This window comes from Vombatus ursinus, unplaced genomic scaffold (genome assembly GCF_900497805.2).
Source record: "Vombatus ursinus unplaced genomic scaffold, bare-nosed wombat genome assembly UNPS02014852.1, whole genome shotgun sequence".
In the NCBI taxonomy this organism is placed as follows: Eukaryota; Metazoa; Chordata; class Mammalia; order Diprotodontia; family Vombatidae; genus Vombatus; species Vombatus ursinus.
Window position 1 is genome coordinate 3,170,521 of NW_020954630.1, and position 13,872 is coordinate 3,184,392.

Here is a 13,872-nt window from a genome sequence, read left to right on the forward strand (position 1 = left end):
ATGTTTCATAATAAGATATTTTCACAAGTTTAATGATATTTTGAAGGATTTTGTCCCATTACATTTTACTAACTTATTTTTTTAATAGTTTAGACATTATTTCACATCAAGACTTTTTAGCTATTAAAGGTCTACAAATTTCTAACAGTTTCACTTTCAAGGTCCTGCCCAATTACATCTTTCTTAGTTGGGTTCTTACTGAAGGAAAACACAAGTGAAAATCAAACATACAAAACAACACCTTAGTACTAGAGAATTTTTATATTGATTTCCATTGTTAGGAATTATAAGAAAGGTTTTGATCCTGCTTCAAGACTAAGGTTGACCACTCAAACTTTAAAACAAAAACAACCCACTACTCAAAAGGAAGAAAAAATGTAATACTCATAGCATATTATAATTACTTAGAGAAAAAGCTTCATCTTTTTTAAGCTAACAAGCACACTGTAGCCAAAAACTTGTTATCCTAAAATTTTAAAGAAACCACAGTCTCATTCATTCTTTACTGAGAAATACAGTACTGGTTTACAAATGGAATGTGAAATTTCCTTTCAGTGAGAAAATTTTTCAAAATGTTTTGAAATTTTATACCATTAGAATATGAGTATCATTAAGTGTTACAGGGTTTTCTGAATCATGTCTAGGATATGTTTTCAACTCTTTTTCTAACTAAAAAAGTTTTTTTCTCCTTTCACAAAAATGATTTAGAAATTAATATAGTAAGAAGGGTGAATGTCTTAAATAATTTCATCTAGTTCACTTAAGATATTTTAATGTAATACCCTCACTTCAGTACCAATTACCTTAAATAAGTTGACTAAAAATTCAGGTTAACTGTATAAATGTTAAGAATGTTTAAAAAGACATCCAAATAAGTGTATCCATCAAAAGTCATATTCAGTAAAATGAACATACACTTGGAAGAAAATAGCCATGAGTTTAAGATCCTAATGTGGTGTTCAAACCATGTTGCTTTTAAAATACAAAACAGTTGAAAAAAAAAATTTAAACAGGGTAAACCAACTTTTATAAGTGTGCTACCTCCCTACTTTAAATTAGTTCATTAAAGGCTATGGACAAGAGTAACAGTAACCAAAATGGTGCAATATGTTAATATTATATACAGAATGTTTGATGCAAGAAAACTTCCCTGATTTTGTCTAGAAAATTAAATGATCTTTTGAAATATACATAATCCCCCCCCCCATGACTGAGATGCAACCTGGTGATGAGTATTGATGCAATCAATCAACAAGCATTTACTAAGCCTGCTACATTGCTAGCAATTTTAGATACAAATACAACAAATTAAACAAAAACCTTAACAAGGAGCCCATGTAGTCAAAGGCTATGCCATATCATGCTATACCAACCAATAAGATCATCTCTTACACCAAAATAAAACATGAGCATGTAGAAAGTAGTATGATAACAGAATACCTGGACATTCATTAGTGTTCATAATTCTCCCCACCAAGCCGAGCAGTCACCACAGCATAGAAGAGGAATAATTAGAGGAAGAGCTCTCATCAAGTTCATGGAACTTTCAGACCATATTAACAAGTGTTGTCAATGACTTCCTCATAATACCTGGCACAGACCCTCCAAGTAGAATTTTATAGTTACGTACTAACAGGCAGTCTGTATTACTAGTTTACATAACCAAAAACAACAACAACAAAAATTTCTGGTCCAGTGACACTTAAACGTTTGTGTATTTCAATACTAATTCAGCTAAATATCACATCTATGCTATATGGCAACAGTGACCCCCCACGATTACTACTTGTTTTATGTTAAACAAAAATGTGGCACTACGGTTCACCTTTTAAGTTCCATAGAGTATTTGGAAGGAGAGAATAGAGATGAAGTGACTTCCTATAAATGTAAAAATGGCTAAAGGCAGTGCTAAGAATGGGGGAGGGAAGGCAAGTGTAAGGAAAATCAATAGTTAACAAAGCAAAACATCCCCCCAAGCTTTCAGTCCCTCTTACCCACCAACGAGTGCCACGAGGACCACCTCGCTAAGACATTTTGACAGCCAAGAGTTTCCAGAAGGTGGACTGCTCTGCAGTTTAAAACAAATTATACACGGACACTGCCTGGACTTTTGTGATTGTATTTGTTTCAACCAATGTTCAGTTAGGCCGAGGTACCTTAAAAAAGAAGCTTCCCCCAGAGAAGTCCTAAGAAAACAGAGCCCAGAAATCAAAACTGCATAAGGCAAGTGTCCTGGCGAAAGGAGGGGACACAACTAGGGGCCTTATTTGGCAGAGAAAGGTGCACAGTGTTCCAGAGTGGGGGTGGGGAATAAGAAAAAAATTAACTTAAAACCAGGAAAGGGGAGAATAGATTGGGGGGGGGCGCTGTTAATTAAGACATTAGGAGAAACTCTCCCCACCCCCACTTCCCCTGAGAGGGCGCGGGCGGGGGAGACAGGGAGGGGGTGCCTCGGAGGGGGATGGGGCGGGGTAGCCAGGGGCCCGGTGTGTCGAGTGACAGCTCGGGTCCCCGAGCTCGGGGCTGGCAGCCTGCCTGCCTCCCTCACCCCCTCAACTTACTTCTTTCTGGCTCTCTGGAAAGGGGAAGCGCCATCTTTGCGAGGCCGGCCCCGAGGTCTTTTGTCTGCGGCTGCGGGGCTCGGGGCCGCCGGGGCTCCCGGCTCCTCAGGGGGCGGCGGCGGCGGCGGCGGCGGCGGCGGCGGATGGGGCTGCTCCCCGCTCTTGTCCTCTTCCGACGACATCCTAGTCACCAGGAAAGACACATGGATCCTCCTCGTCGTCGTCCTGCTGCTGCTGCTGCTGCTCTTGCTACTGGGGGGCTCCTCCCGCCGCCGCCGCCGCCTCGGCTGCTCCTGCGACTCCTCCTCGGCTCAGCCTCTCGCATTTCCCGCAGCCCCGAGCGCGGCGGCGGCGGCGGCGGCAGCAGCAGGTACCAGGAGAGGAGGCAACATGGAGCGAGCGAGCGAGCGACCCAGCGACCCACACGCGCGCGCGCGCACACACACACACACACACTCACTCACTCACACACACAGAGACACACTCACGCCCGGAGGCCCCGAGGAGGGGACGGAGCCGAGCGTGGGGGGGGGGCGGAGGAAGGAGGGGGGGGCGGTGAGAACAGACAGGGCAACCCCAGCAGAGCGCTGGAGCGGGGCCGGCCCGAGGAGGAGGCGGGGGCTGGGAGGGAGGAGGAGGAGGAGGAGGGGCGGGCGGCCCAGGCAGTCCCCACAGCGCCCCCCACCCCGGAGCCTCACAGGGGAGGCAGGGGTAGATAGGGGCGGAGGCGCTCGCCCGGAAGGGGCGTCTGGCTCCGGGGTGGCTGCAGCGGCCGCCCGGGGGGCTTCCTCCCTCCCTCTCTAGTTCTCCGACCTCGGTCCTCGTCCGTCCGTCCGTCCGAGCCTCCCTCCCTCGCGCCGCCGCCGCCGCCTCTTCGCGGCCAGGGCACCGACGGAGCCGCGAGGACCCGGCAGGGACGCGGCGAAGTTTTGACAGCTGCTGCTCCAGGGGTGGTGGAGCTGGTGCTGGTGGGTCCCGGCCCCCGCTCCTGCCTCTTTCTCTCCCTCTGGCTGGGTTTTGGATCTTTCTGTTGTTGTTGTTGTTTTACTATCACTCCCCCACTCTCCCGGAGCAAAGGAGGAAGTTTGACTGGGTGTGCGTGCGTGTGTGTGTGTGTGTGTGTGTGTTACACGGGGCTGTAACGCAATGGCTGCTCCGCTGGCTAACCCTGAAGGCGACACAGCCCTCTCCAACTCTCACACACACCAACACATACACACACACACATCACCTCCTCTACGCCCCTCGTTCTTTCGTTCCTCTCCCCCCTCCCCCCCCCCCACCTCCCCAGGGCCCCCTTCTCCCCGCGGCGGCCCCCTCCCCCCCTTTCCGGCGCCCACCGCCGCCACTCACAGTGCTCCCTCCGCGCCTGCGCCACTCCCCCTCCTCCCTCTGACGCGACGCTGCCGCCACTGACCTCACCCGCTCCCTCCCTCCCTCTCTTCAACCTCCTCCCCCGCCCCCTCCGCCCCCGCTCCCGCCCCCGCCCCCACCACCCTTCTTGCTGTCGCTCGCTCGCTCTAGTTCTCTCTCTCTTGACGTTGCGGCGGAGGCTGCAGCTGCGCCTCCGACTCCGGCTTTGGAGAAAGCCAAGCTGCGGATCCGGCGACCGGGATCTGGATCCAGCGGAGAACTCGCTACGGAGAGAAAGGCTGGCTGTTTGAAAACACGCACACACATGTACTCACGCTCACACACACACGCATAGAGTCCTATATATAAAGTAAACCTAGGGTGTATAATACAATTACAAATCTAATGTTGGGACACAGTCATTTCCCTGCATGCTCCTCCACTCACTAACTCAAGGCACGCGCCCGCGCCTTCCACAGCATATATAGAAATTACGCTCAGTAAACACTCTTCCTGTAAATAATTTTTCTAGTTCTCTCCGGATTCAGTGAAACTTCACCATATATTCCGACATAGTAACGTTCGTTGTTTAAATATCCCGCAAAGGCCCATAAAAGCAGTGTTATCCAACAATTATGTTACGAAGCATTAAAAGGCAAAACAAAGAAACCAGTAAACCTGAGTAAATTGGTTCTAGTGTTCTGTAGTTAAGAAAGGATAAAATTCTTGGGTCACCTCTCCTAATACATAATGGTACAATATAAAGATACGAGGACTGAAATCAGTAGCCTTTCTTCTTTAGAACCTTTAGACTGCTAGGGTTCTAGATTTCTTATAAATTTTGAGGAAACACTCCGACCAACTATTGATAATGTAACAAATATCTTTATGTAGTAAGTGTTCCCTTTGTAGGTGGCATGGGCTAGTGTGATGAGGAAGCTAAGACAAGTGATTCCAGGGATAGTTAGCCATATTCTCTTCAGACTCTACTGTCTAGTTTAAGTTTATACATTATCCTTCCTACTCTGATATTGACCCAAGGTTAATAAGATATAATTTGATTTTTTTATTGGCACTAAGACTAATCGTAGGCGTTTTCCCCCTACATCCCATTATAACCAAAGACGAGGTTCTGGTTTTGATTTTGATTTTTAAAGATAACTAGGGTTAAAGAATCAAAAATGTGGAACCTAGACAGTATCTTAGATGTCATCTAGTCAAAGTGCCTTATTTTGCAAATGCACATAGGAGGCACCAAGAAGTTAAGGGCCTTGTCCAAGATCACACAAAAAGCAAGACTGACACCTTTGAAAGCTTTATTAAATTCTCCGAGGTCAGAATGAGCTGTTGTTTTTGAAGGAAGGGGAAAATTTTACAACAAATTTACATCCAAAGGTGTAGTGTTCGACAGAATCTGAAATATGAAGACAGACTATAACTAAATAACATGTAAGAACATAACAATATAAGGTAATCCTAGTGGCCAACTTTAAGTCTATCAGTTTAAATCCCATCTTTTATTTATTGAGAGGAAGCATATGATATTTTAAAATAAAATAACTTAAAATTCTGTGCTATTCATCTAAAATCCTTTTTGTGTACAATGTTAAATTTTAATTAAACAAATTAGATTTTAGGTTCAAATTTCTGACAAAATCTATCACTCTACATTTTTGCTTTTTTAATACTAAAAAAATTGCTGCTTTGAGTTCAGTATTAAAAGCAAAAAATGACCCCAAAAAAACCCTACAAACTCAATTTTTACCTACATTTAATCATTTAAAATTAATAATAGACATATTCTGAACTTCATCTAAAAATCCAAAATTATTTACAAAAATTATTTCAATGACCTAAACAAAATAGCAATGAAATGTAGAGAGAGATAGGAGATGAGGGTGGGAGAAATGGAATTGTGTTCAAAAAAGCATTTACTAATAAATACTGTTGTGTTTTTGTCCAAATCACTATTTTAAATAGAAAGACATGATCCTTGCTCTCGGGTGGTTTAAAATCTATGAAAGGCAACATGATATAAGAGAAACAAAGTTAACATATGGACAATTAAGACAAACTATTCATGAGTAATGAAGTGTTCACTGAGGGGATAGATCATAGTATTTAGAGATCATATAATTGAATCCCCACTTTACAGATTAGGATAGTGAGTCCCAGAGAGATGAAATTACTTGTCCAAGATCACAAAGGTAGTTAAGTAATAAAACTGAGATTCAATTTTTTTTAATATTTTGAAGAATTTTATTTTATTTTTCTCCATCCTTCCCCCTCACTTAATAGTGTTTTATTTTTTTCTAATTACACATAAAGATAATTTTCAACATTCACTTCTATAACATTTTGAGTTCCAAATTTTTTTCTCCCTCCTCTCCCTCCTCCCCAAGATAGTGAGCAATCTGATATAGGCTATACATGTACAATGAGATCTAAATTTTGTAATTGCGATTCCAAAGTCAGTCTTCTTTCCACCATACTGTCTCTCACGTTCATACCGAATAGATTAAATTAGAAGACACCTTGCCAGTGGAAGCTGAAAATTCCCAGAATTCTCCTGGTAATAAGTTATGATTGTAGCCATGGCTTCAACACTACAGTAGACCTGTGAGCTACCATCCATGTGAATGCTTCATCAGTACAGATCAACCCATCTACAACTCATTCTATGTGTTCTTGTCCCTCTTCTCTCATATGTTCCCCCATATAAGATCTATTCAATGTGCTAGAGGTCTTCTTCTAGGTCTAGGGACTATGTGCCACTCAAACTGTCCACCTGATTATACCTTACACTTATTACATGATCAGCTAACCTCTTTTACAATCATATTTTTTCCCTTGAGAATGTCAATTAGACCACTATTTGTGCATAACTCATCATTGGAATTATACTCCAATCTATAGAGTTCGTGGCCATCATAAATAGAAAAACAACTTTCTTGGGTTCATTGCCTTTGTAGTTACATACACATACAAAATGAACTGATTTGATGGTTACCCCCTTAAAAGTAGGCCAAAAATTACACTCAGAATAAAAATTCAATGTTAGTTGGTGATTTATGGAAATAATTTGCTTTTTAAACTCTACCATATAATCTATCTATGCAAAGTATGAAATGACTCCATAAATTTATATTTTAAGTGACTATAGCTATAACCATATTTGAGTATCATCTAGTGAAGATTTGACACTGGTTAATTTAATCCATATCAACAGCCAAACCATATAATTCATGTAAAAATAGTCATTTGGGGTCATTTGATGGGTATTTGATGGTCTACCTACAAGAATCAAACTAAACATGGCAATTATGACATTACTTCTTCATTTTGCATTATGTAGACACAGACTTAGAGACAAAATAACATTATCATTAAAAAATTATAACATTTCACATCATAAAAGGGGAAATGTTTTTCAGTATCACCAAAAAAAAAAAAAATCCAAACCCACCAACTTTATCTTTTCAAATGTGATTGTTGAGTGAATAAGCTAGCCTGTATACTTATATACAATGTATCTATATACAATGCGCTCATACTGTTTGCTAGTTGTTACACTTGACATTTCTGAAAATTCATGAGCAGTTCAGCAGCAGCAACAATATCTGTGTATGTGGCACTGAATTTTCTCAGTAAGGTTTAACATGCCTTAAGAGAAGCCCCCCGTTGTGTAGCCAAAAAAGAGAGAGAGAGAGAGAAGCCACTCTTCTGAGTCTCCAAAGCCAAAACAAAGTAAAAGTTGTAACATGTTCTCTAGATGAATACTTTTTTTTAAAAAGGTTTTTATTATAGTAATAGCTTTTAATGCATATTTCCCTTTGTCTACAGGAATCTGTCACCTATAGTATTATCAGTCTCCATATTTGATATGGTTAGTATTAAAGTTGTTTCTTATTAGGCATCTCTATCATAAAAGCGAAGGAAACACATTCCCAGGGTAAGGTCTTCCCTAATATGATTTAGTGGGGTTAATCTGTCTTCCTATACTAAATAGTATGTATACTTTCCTCTTTTGCCAATCTCTGTCTACCCATATGCTACATTATACTTTTCTATCCTGGAGGCCTCTATCAAAAGTTACTGCTGTCCAAGGTGTCTTTCCTTAAAGGTTCATAAAGGAAGAAGACTTTTCTAGGGGTATGGTGGGAAAGATATTTCAAAATATTTTATAAAGGCTAGAGGGAGCCCCCTTTATAAAGCTACAAACAGAGGTGAATTTAAAACTATTCCACTACACTATCCCTCTATTTCTCTATTTTCTATCCATGCACCTTCTCTCCCCCCATCCTTTCTAATCTCACCTTTCCTATCCCTGACTTGTTCCTGATTTTCTGTACTTCAATATGTGTCTACCACTATATCATCCTAGAATTTCTGTCAGTGCCCTAGGCCTCCTAGCACTGGGGCATCTTAACATCCCTTTTGCCTGCTCACCCTGGAATACCCTTCCACAAGACCTGTCCCCCTTCTCCCATTAGTGAGTTCCTCCTAAAGCTTCCATTTTGTGGTATGGAAGCCTGCCTTCATTTTCCTCCTAGACCTGTTCCTGACATTTTGGATTTCAAAACCATTCTAGCCATCTTCCCCAACTCCTTCTCCACTAGATACTTCCATCCTTCTACCTTTTCAGCTCCCTTGTATGTATTGTCTTTCCCCTTTAGAGTGTAAACTTCTTGAGGGCAGACTGTCTTGTTTGTCTTTGTATACCCAGAACTTAGCACAATACCTGGAACATAATGAGAACTTATTCCTTCCTTCTTCCTTTCCACCTCTCCAAAAGTCTATCCAAAGAAAATTTGGCTGAAACTCCCTATCTTTGTCTCTAGATCAGTCTGTTTTCCATATCTCAGATCTGTTCATCTGTAAATCATCAGTTGTCTTTCATTCCCTTCCCTTATCCAGCCTTTTGCTATCTCAATGATATTTGTTTTGATGAGTTGCGCAGGAATACACAATCAACCAGTTATAGTCTCACAAGCTGGAGAATCTGAAAAACAAATCAAGAGTCATCTTAAGGAACCTGATAAACTGGCACAAGTTGATATGATTGCCAACAAAATATTCTCTGTCTCTGTCTCTCCCTCTGTGATTGTATATCTACGTGTAAATATTATTTATATGATAGATGTATGTATGTGTGTATATGCATACATACATACACACATATATAGTATGTATCCTTATGACTTCCTTTTCCTCTGTGTTACCTACAAAGCTTGAAGATTCTAGACTGGAAGCTCAGATGCCACTACACAATATTGGCCTCTTCCAGTCAAAGGGGCTACCTTGAATTCCAAACATCCTTCTGTGACCTCATATCCTGTTTCCTAACCCCCACCCCTAACCTCAACTCTTGGTTCCACTTGTCCTCTGTGACTTCATCCTGCAGAATTGCAATTAAAGAAAGAATTTCACTTACTCGAGTTTAAGGGGTCTTAACAGCCCACTCCCTTCCGTAAGTTAATGGGGGGGAAGGGGTTACTATATCTCCAGACTCAGAGCATTATGGCCTTCCCAGACCAAAGACTTTTCCCATGACATCATCAATTTCCTTAGATTGAAGCCAATGGATCCTATCCATCGTGACTTCTCCAGATTAGAGTTAATGGTGCTTGCTGGTAGGAACGGGAATTTCCACCTATTTGCTACCCCTAGAGCTTAAAGACAAGAAGCATTATCTACTCAATGCTACAAATTCACATAGACCTTTTGCCCCCATAGTCTTCCTTCTTCTCTCCTCAGGCAATGGCAGATCCGGAACCCTCAGCAGTAAGCCTCCCACAGGTGCTGGATCAGGAGATAAAATGTCTGAGCAAACAAGAGAAATCCTTGCTGGGCAGTGTAGCAGCGATCAAGACCTTGGCTAGTATTCTTCAGGGCTGCTATGGCCCTTATGGCAGGCTAAAGTTCCTGGTGACATCTCAGGGAAAAACTGTCTGTACAGGGTATGCAGCAACAATCCTTGGAGCCTTGGAACTAGAACATCCAGCAGCTCAACTTCTCCGGGAAGCAGCACAGACCCAAGCTGAGAACAGTGGGGATGGCACAACCTTTGTTGTTCTTCTGGCTGGGGCCTTGCTTGAGCAGGCTGAAGTCATGGTGCGGGCTGGCCTGCCCCACTCTCGTGTCCGTGAAGCCTATGCTATGGCAACCAATGAAGCCCTGAAAATACTGCCTACCTTGGTTGTTTGTTCCTTAGACTCTTTGGAAGATCCAACTTGGGCCCTCCGCTCTGCAGTATATACCCACTCCCTCTCCCACCCTGAGTACTTGGCAAAGTTGGTGACTCAGGCATGTCATGATTCTCGGGATCCTGATGGAAGCTTTAACCCTGAACGCTTGGCAGTATGCTCACTGCCTGGAGCAAGTCTGGGTGATTCAAGTCTGATACCAGGATTGGCAGTGTATGGAGCACCTTGTGGGAAAATTACAGTTGTGCTTGGAGGAGCCAAGGTCGCACTATATTCTTGCCCCTTTGGCCCCGCTAGCCCCCATACACCTGCTGCTGCTCACCTCACTTGCCCTGAAGACTTAATTAACTACAAGAAAGGAGAGGAGATGATGGCATCAATGCTAGTGACCCAGCTTGCAGCTAAGGGTATCAATGTGGTGGTGGTATGGGGACAAATAAATGAGATTAGTCTACTGCATGCTGATCAGCATGGCATCATGGTCGTGCAGGCAAAGTCCAAACAGCAGGTGGTCCAGCTGAGCCATGTCATGGGTATAACTATGCTGCCTTTCTTGATGCCTCCCCTTGTAGCAGGGCAATGCCTTAAGGTATATACAAAGGAAATGGCACTAGGATTGGCTGTGATATTTGAATGGGATTGCTTACTTGCACCTGCTTTCACTGTGATCCTTCGGGGATCCACAGCTGAAGGACTAAAGGGAGCAGAACAGGCTGTTCATCATGCCATAAGTGCCTATGCACAGCTGAGTCAGGATCCCCGCTTGCTACCAGGAGCTGGGGCAACAGAGTTGGCTCTAGCTAAAAAACTTTCAGAACTGGGAAGCCAATTGGAGGGAGCCAATGGTCCTGGGATCCTTGCATTTGCCAGGGCTCTTAGGTCACTTCCTGTAATCCTAGCAGAGAATGCAGGCATGCAAGGGGCAGATGTATTGGCACAACTTCAGGCACATCACCAGGCTGGGAACACGGTTATGGGGGTGGGGGATGAAGGGACAATAAATGTAACCCAGGAAGGAGTATTTGACCCCTTCATTGTCAAGACCCGGGGACTACGGGTGGCTGCTGATGTGGTGTTGGAACTAGTGACTGTAGATGATATCCTGATTGCCAAGAAAAGCGGGGAGTATATCCACCCAAAGGACAGGAATTCTGAATCAGATAATCTAAAACAACACCCAACCTCCCTCAATAACAACTAACCGTTGGAAGAAATAAGTTGGCAACTCCCTCAATAAATGGAGACCGCCAAGGAGGGCAGTACCACACCCAAAATGAATTGTGTACCTCATTTGTTCCCTCCACATTTTGTGCCAATAAAGGCACTTATTCTAGAGAAGAAAGGAAGGAAGAAAACACAGAAATATTTATCACCTTTCTCCCAATTTAGTTCTTCCTTCCTCAATCCCTAATGTTTGCTCTTTCACTTCTCAGTCTTAGAGCCTGCATCCCTCCTATCTTGTCAAGAATCAATAACTCCATCTCTACATCAGACCTTGTTTCCTCCTCAGATTTGGGGCATATTTAATTTCAATGCAATGAGACACTACATCTCCAAAATGAAGAGATTGAACTAGATGTTCCCTTAACTCCCTTCCAGCTATAAATCCTATGGCCTTTAAAATATTTACTGGGTGCCTACTATGCACCAAGCACTGTATAGGAATGCAAAGGAAGCATATGGGGTTCTTGTACTCCAGACTCTTATCATCTAGTTGGAGAGACAAACCACACACAAAAGTAGAGTGCAAGATAAAAACCTTGACAAATTGAAAAACTGATGAGATAATCAAAAACCTTGGGCCATCCCTAGGGAGGATTTTGGTCTGGGGGAAATTAGGAAGTATCCAAAACCTCTCCCTCCCATACACATTTTTTATACACATGAAAATAAAGGGAAGTACTTCACCAAGGGGTTAAAAAGAGCATTCGCTGGCAGCTAACAGGCTGTATTTGGTAGTGGGGAGGGACAGCCTGACCTGCTTTTCCATGGTCACAATGGAGGGTAATGAGCTGATTGTATGTACAGAAGCCTCAGAGCTTTAGCCTCAGCTGTGGATTACCTTCTTCCTCCTAATGGTGTCTCCTTATAGTTCATTCCCCAGGCATCAAGTGTCTGGTCCCTAAAGGGCCCAAGGGATTGATATAGAACAGGAACATTAAGTTCTCCATGTTCTATGATTGTCCTTATCCTAACATTCAGCCTTAACTTCGTAAGTGTTAAGATTCTGAATCTTGTCCAAGCATCTCAGAGGAGAGAACCCAAGTTCCTACAGGGCTTAGAGAATCAACTACATAGTTCTTCTCTTTTCTTTTTTTTGGCTATGCTTTTTCCCAACTTCAAAACCAAACACAATTCAGGGCTTGTAGTTACAGGGACCCTTCTTCTGTGGAAAGTGATAGTAGGTAGATCTGTCACTCACTGTTTGGTCTTTTCCAGATCTCTAGCTTAACTACATAGCTTCTGGTTATTTCTAATACCAGCTTCTATAAGTAACATAAGCATTCAAGGAAACTGGCAAGGAGCATTAGGGGAAGAAAAATCAAAATGATGATTTCAAGGTCCACTGTAAGGAACTGGTTGCCTGTCACTGATTGGGTGAGGTAGCAAGAATCAATAATTCAAGATCGTGGGAAGAAAAAAGTTGATAACACTGTCAAGGGGAGGTAATCTACATCAAATATCATTGGTAAAGATTTGATATCCAAAATGTATGAGGAGTTAACAAGTATATAAGACTAAGAATCAATCCTCAATAAATAAGTGTGCAAAGGATACAGTTTTCAAAAGAACATCAAATTATCAACTATACAAAAACATCCTCCAAAATACTAATAAGAAAAATTCATATTTTAATACTCTGAGGTTTCACCTCACATTGTATGAATTGGCAAGACAGCAAAACAGGGGAAATAGTCTAAGTCAGACCTGAACAACTTGGCAGTAGGTAGGGGGCCAAAATTAAAATACGCTAAACTTCTTTGGGCCACAGATAGGTTTTTAGTGGCTTACTTACCAAGTAAATGTATAATTAATGATTAAACTATTTTGAAAATAAATCATTTTTTAAAAGATAAGTTTCAATTAATATCAATTAATTATTACTTAAGATTTTTATTTATCATGAAATCACATTAATGTTAAAAAAATTACTTTGCTAAGTGGTACAAGTTTTAATATATTTTTCAGGTTTTCTTACTGTTTACATTAGGTAATGGGATATATCACATTTCTTGTCAGCAATCAGTTTATTGTACTCTGGAATCATATTTGAAATCTATTTCTTTAGAAATATGAAAACTAATCTCTAGTAGCCGCCTCATTTTCTGAGTTTCCTTTTTTGAAAAACTGTTGTTCCCCACTGAGATTTTTCAACAATTTGGATGTTCTAATTTGTTTTTCATTGGTGTCTAATTTGCTTATGTCAAGATGTTTTGATTCAAAATGGCAATGAAGATTGTATTCCTTCGAAATGGCTATTACTTCTCAGCAAACAAGGCACAATGTTTTGTCTCTGGTGTAAATAAACAGGTATCTATTTGTCCACTCTGGATTAAACACTCTATGCTCTGATTTGATCTTCTGTTTCTTTTTATCACCCATTTTACAAAGTCACCCCAAAAACTTTAATGTTACAACCAAAAAAATCTCCACAGCAACTGCTCACATACAAAGAAATACTGAACTGAATGTCTGACTTTAGAGAGAGTGCCAGACATTCATGTAACTTGGAGGGTGGCTGCACAGCAAAG

The 13,872-nt window shown here is 42.0% G+C and overlaps 2 protein-coding genes across 6 annotated transcripts in view; one reads left to right on the top strand and one right to left on the bottom strand.

The window, feature by feature from the left end:
• KMT2C (lysine methyltransferase 2C) overlaps positions 1–2,833 on the bottom strand; it is a 285,908-nt gene extending 283,075 nt beyond the window's left edge. For all 5 annotated transcript variants that reach the window (XM_027841013.1, XM_027841014.1, XM_027841015.1 and 2 more), the window contains exon 1: positions 2,562–2,833. In XM_027841013.1, the coding sequence (XP_027696814.1) occupies positions 2,562–2,743 (182 nt within the window). In that variant the 5' untranslated portion in view covers positions 2,744–2,833. The remainder of the gene's footprint in view (positions 1–2,561) is intronic.
• Positions 2,834–9,674: 6,841 nt separating this feature from the next.
• On the top strand, positions 9,675–11,321 carry CCT8L2 (chaperonin containing TCP1 subunit 8 like 2). The gene has a single exon (XM_027840941.1). The coding sequence runs from the start codon at positions 9,675–9,677 to the stop codon at positions 11,319–11,321; it is 1,647 nt and encodes a 548-aa protein (XP_027696742.1).
• Positions 11,322–13,872: the final 2,551 nt, after the last annotated feature.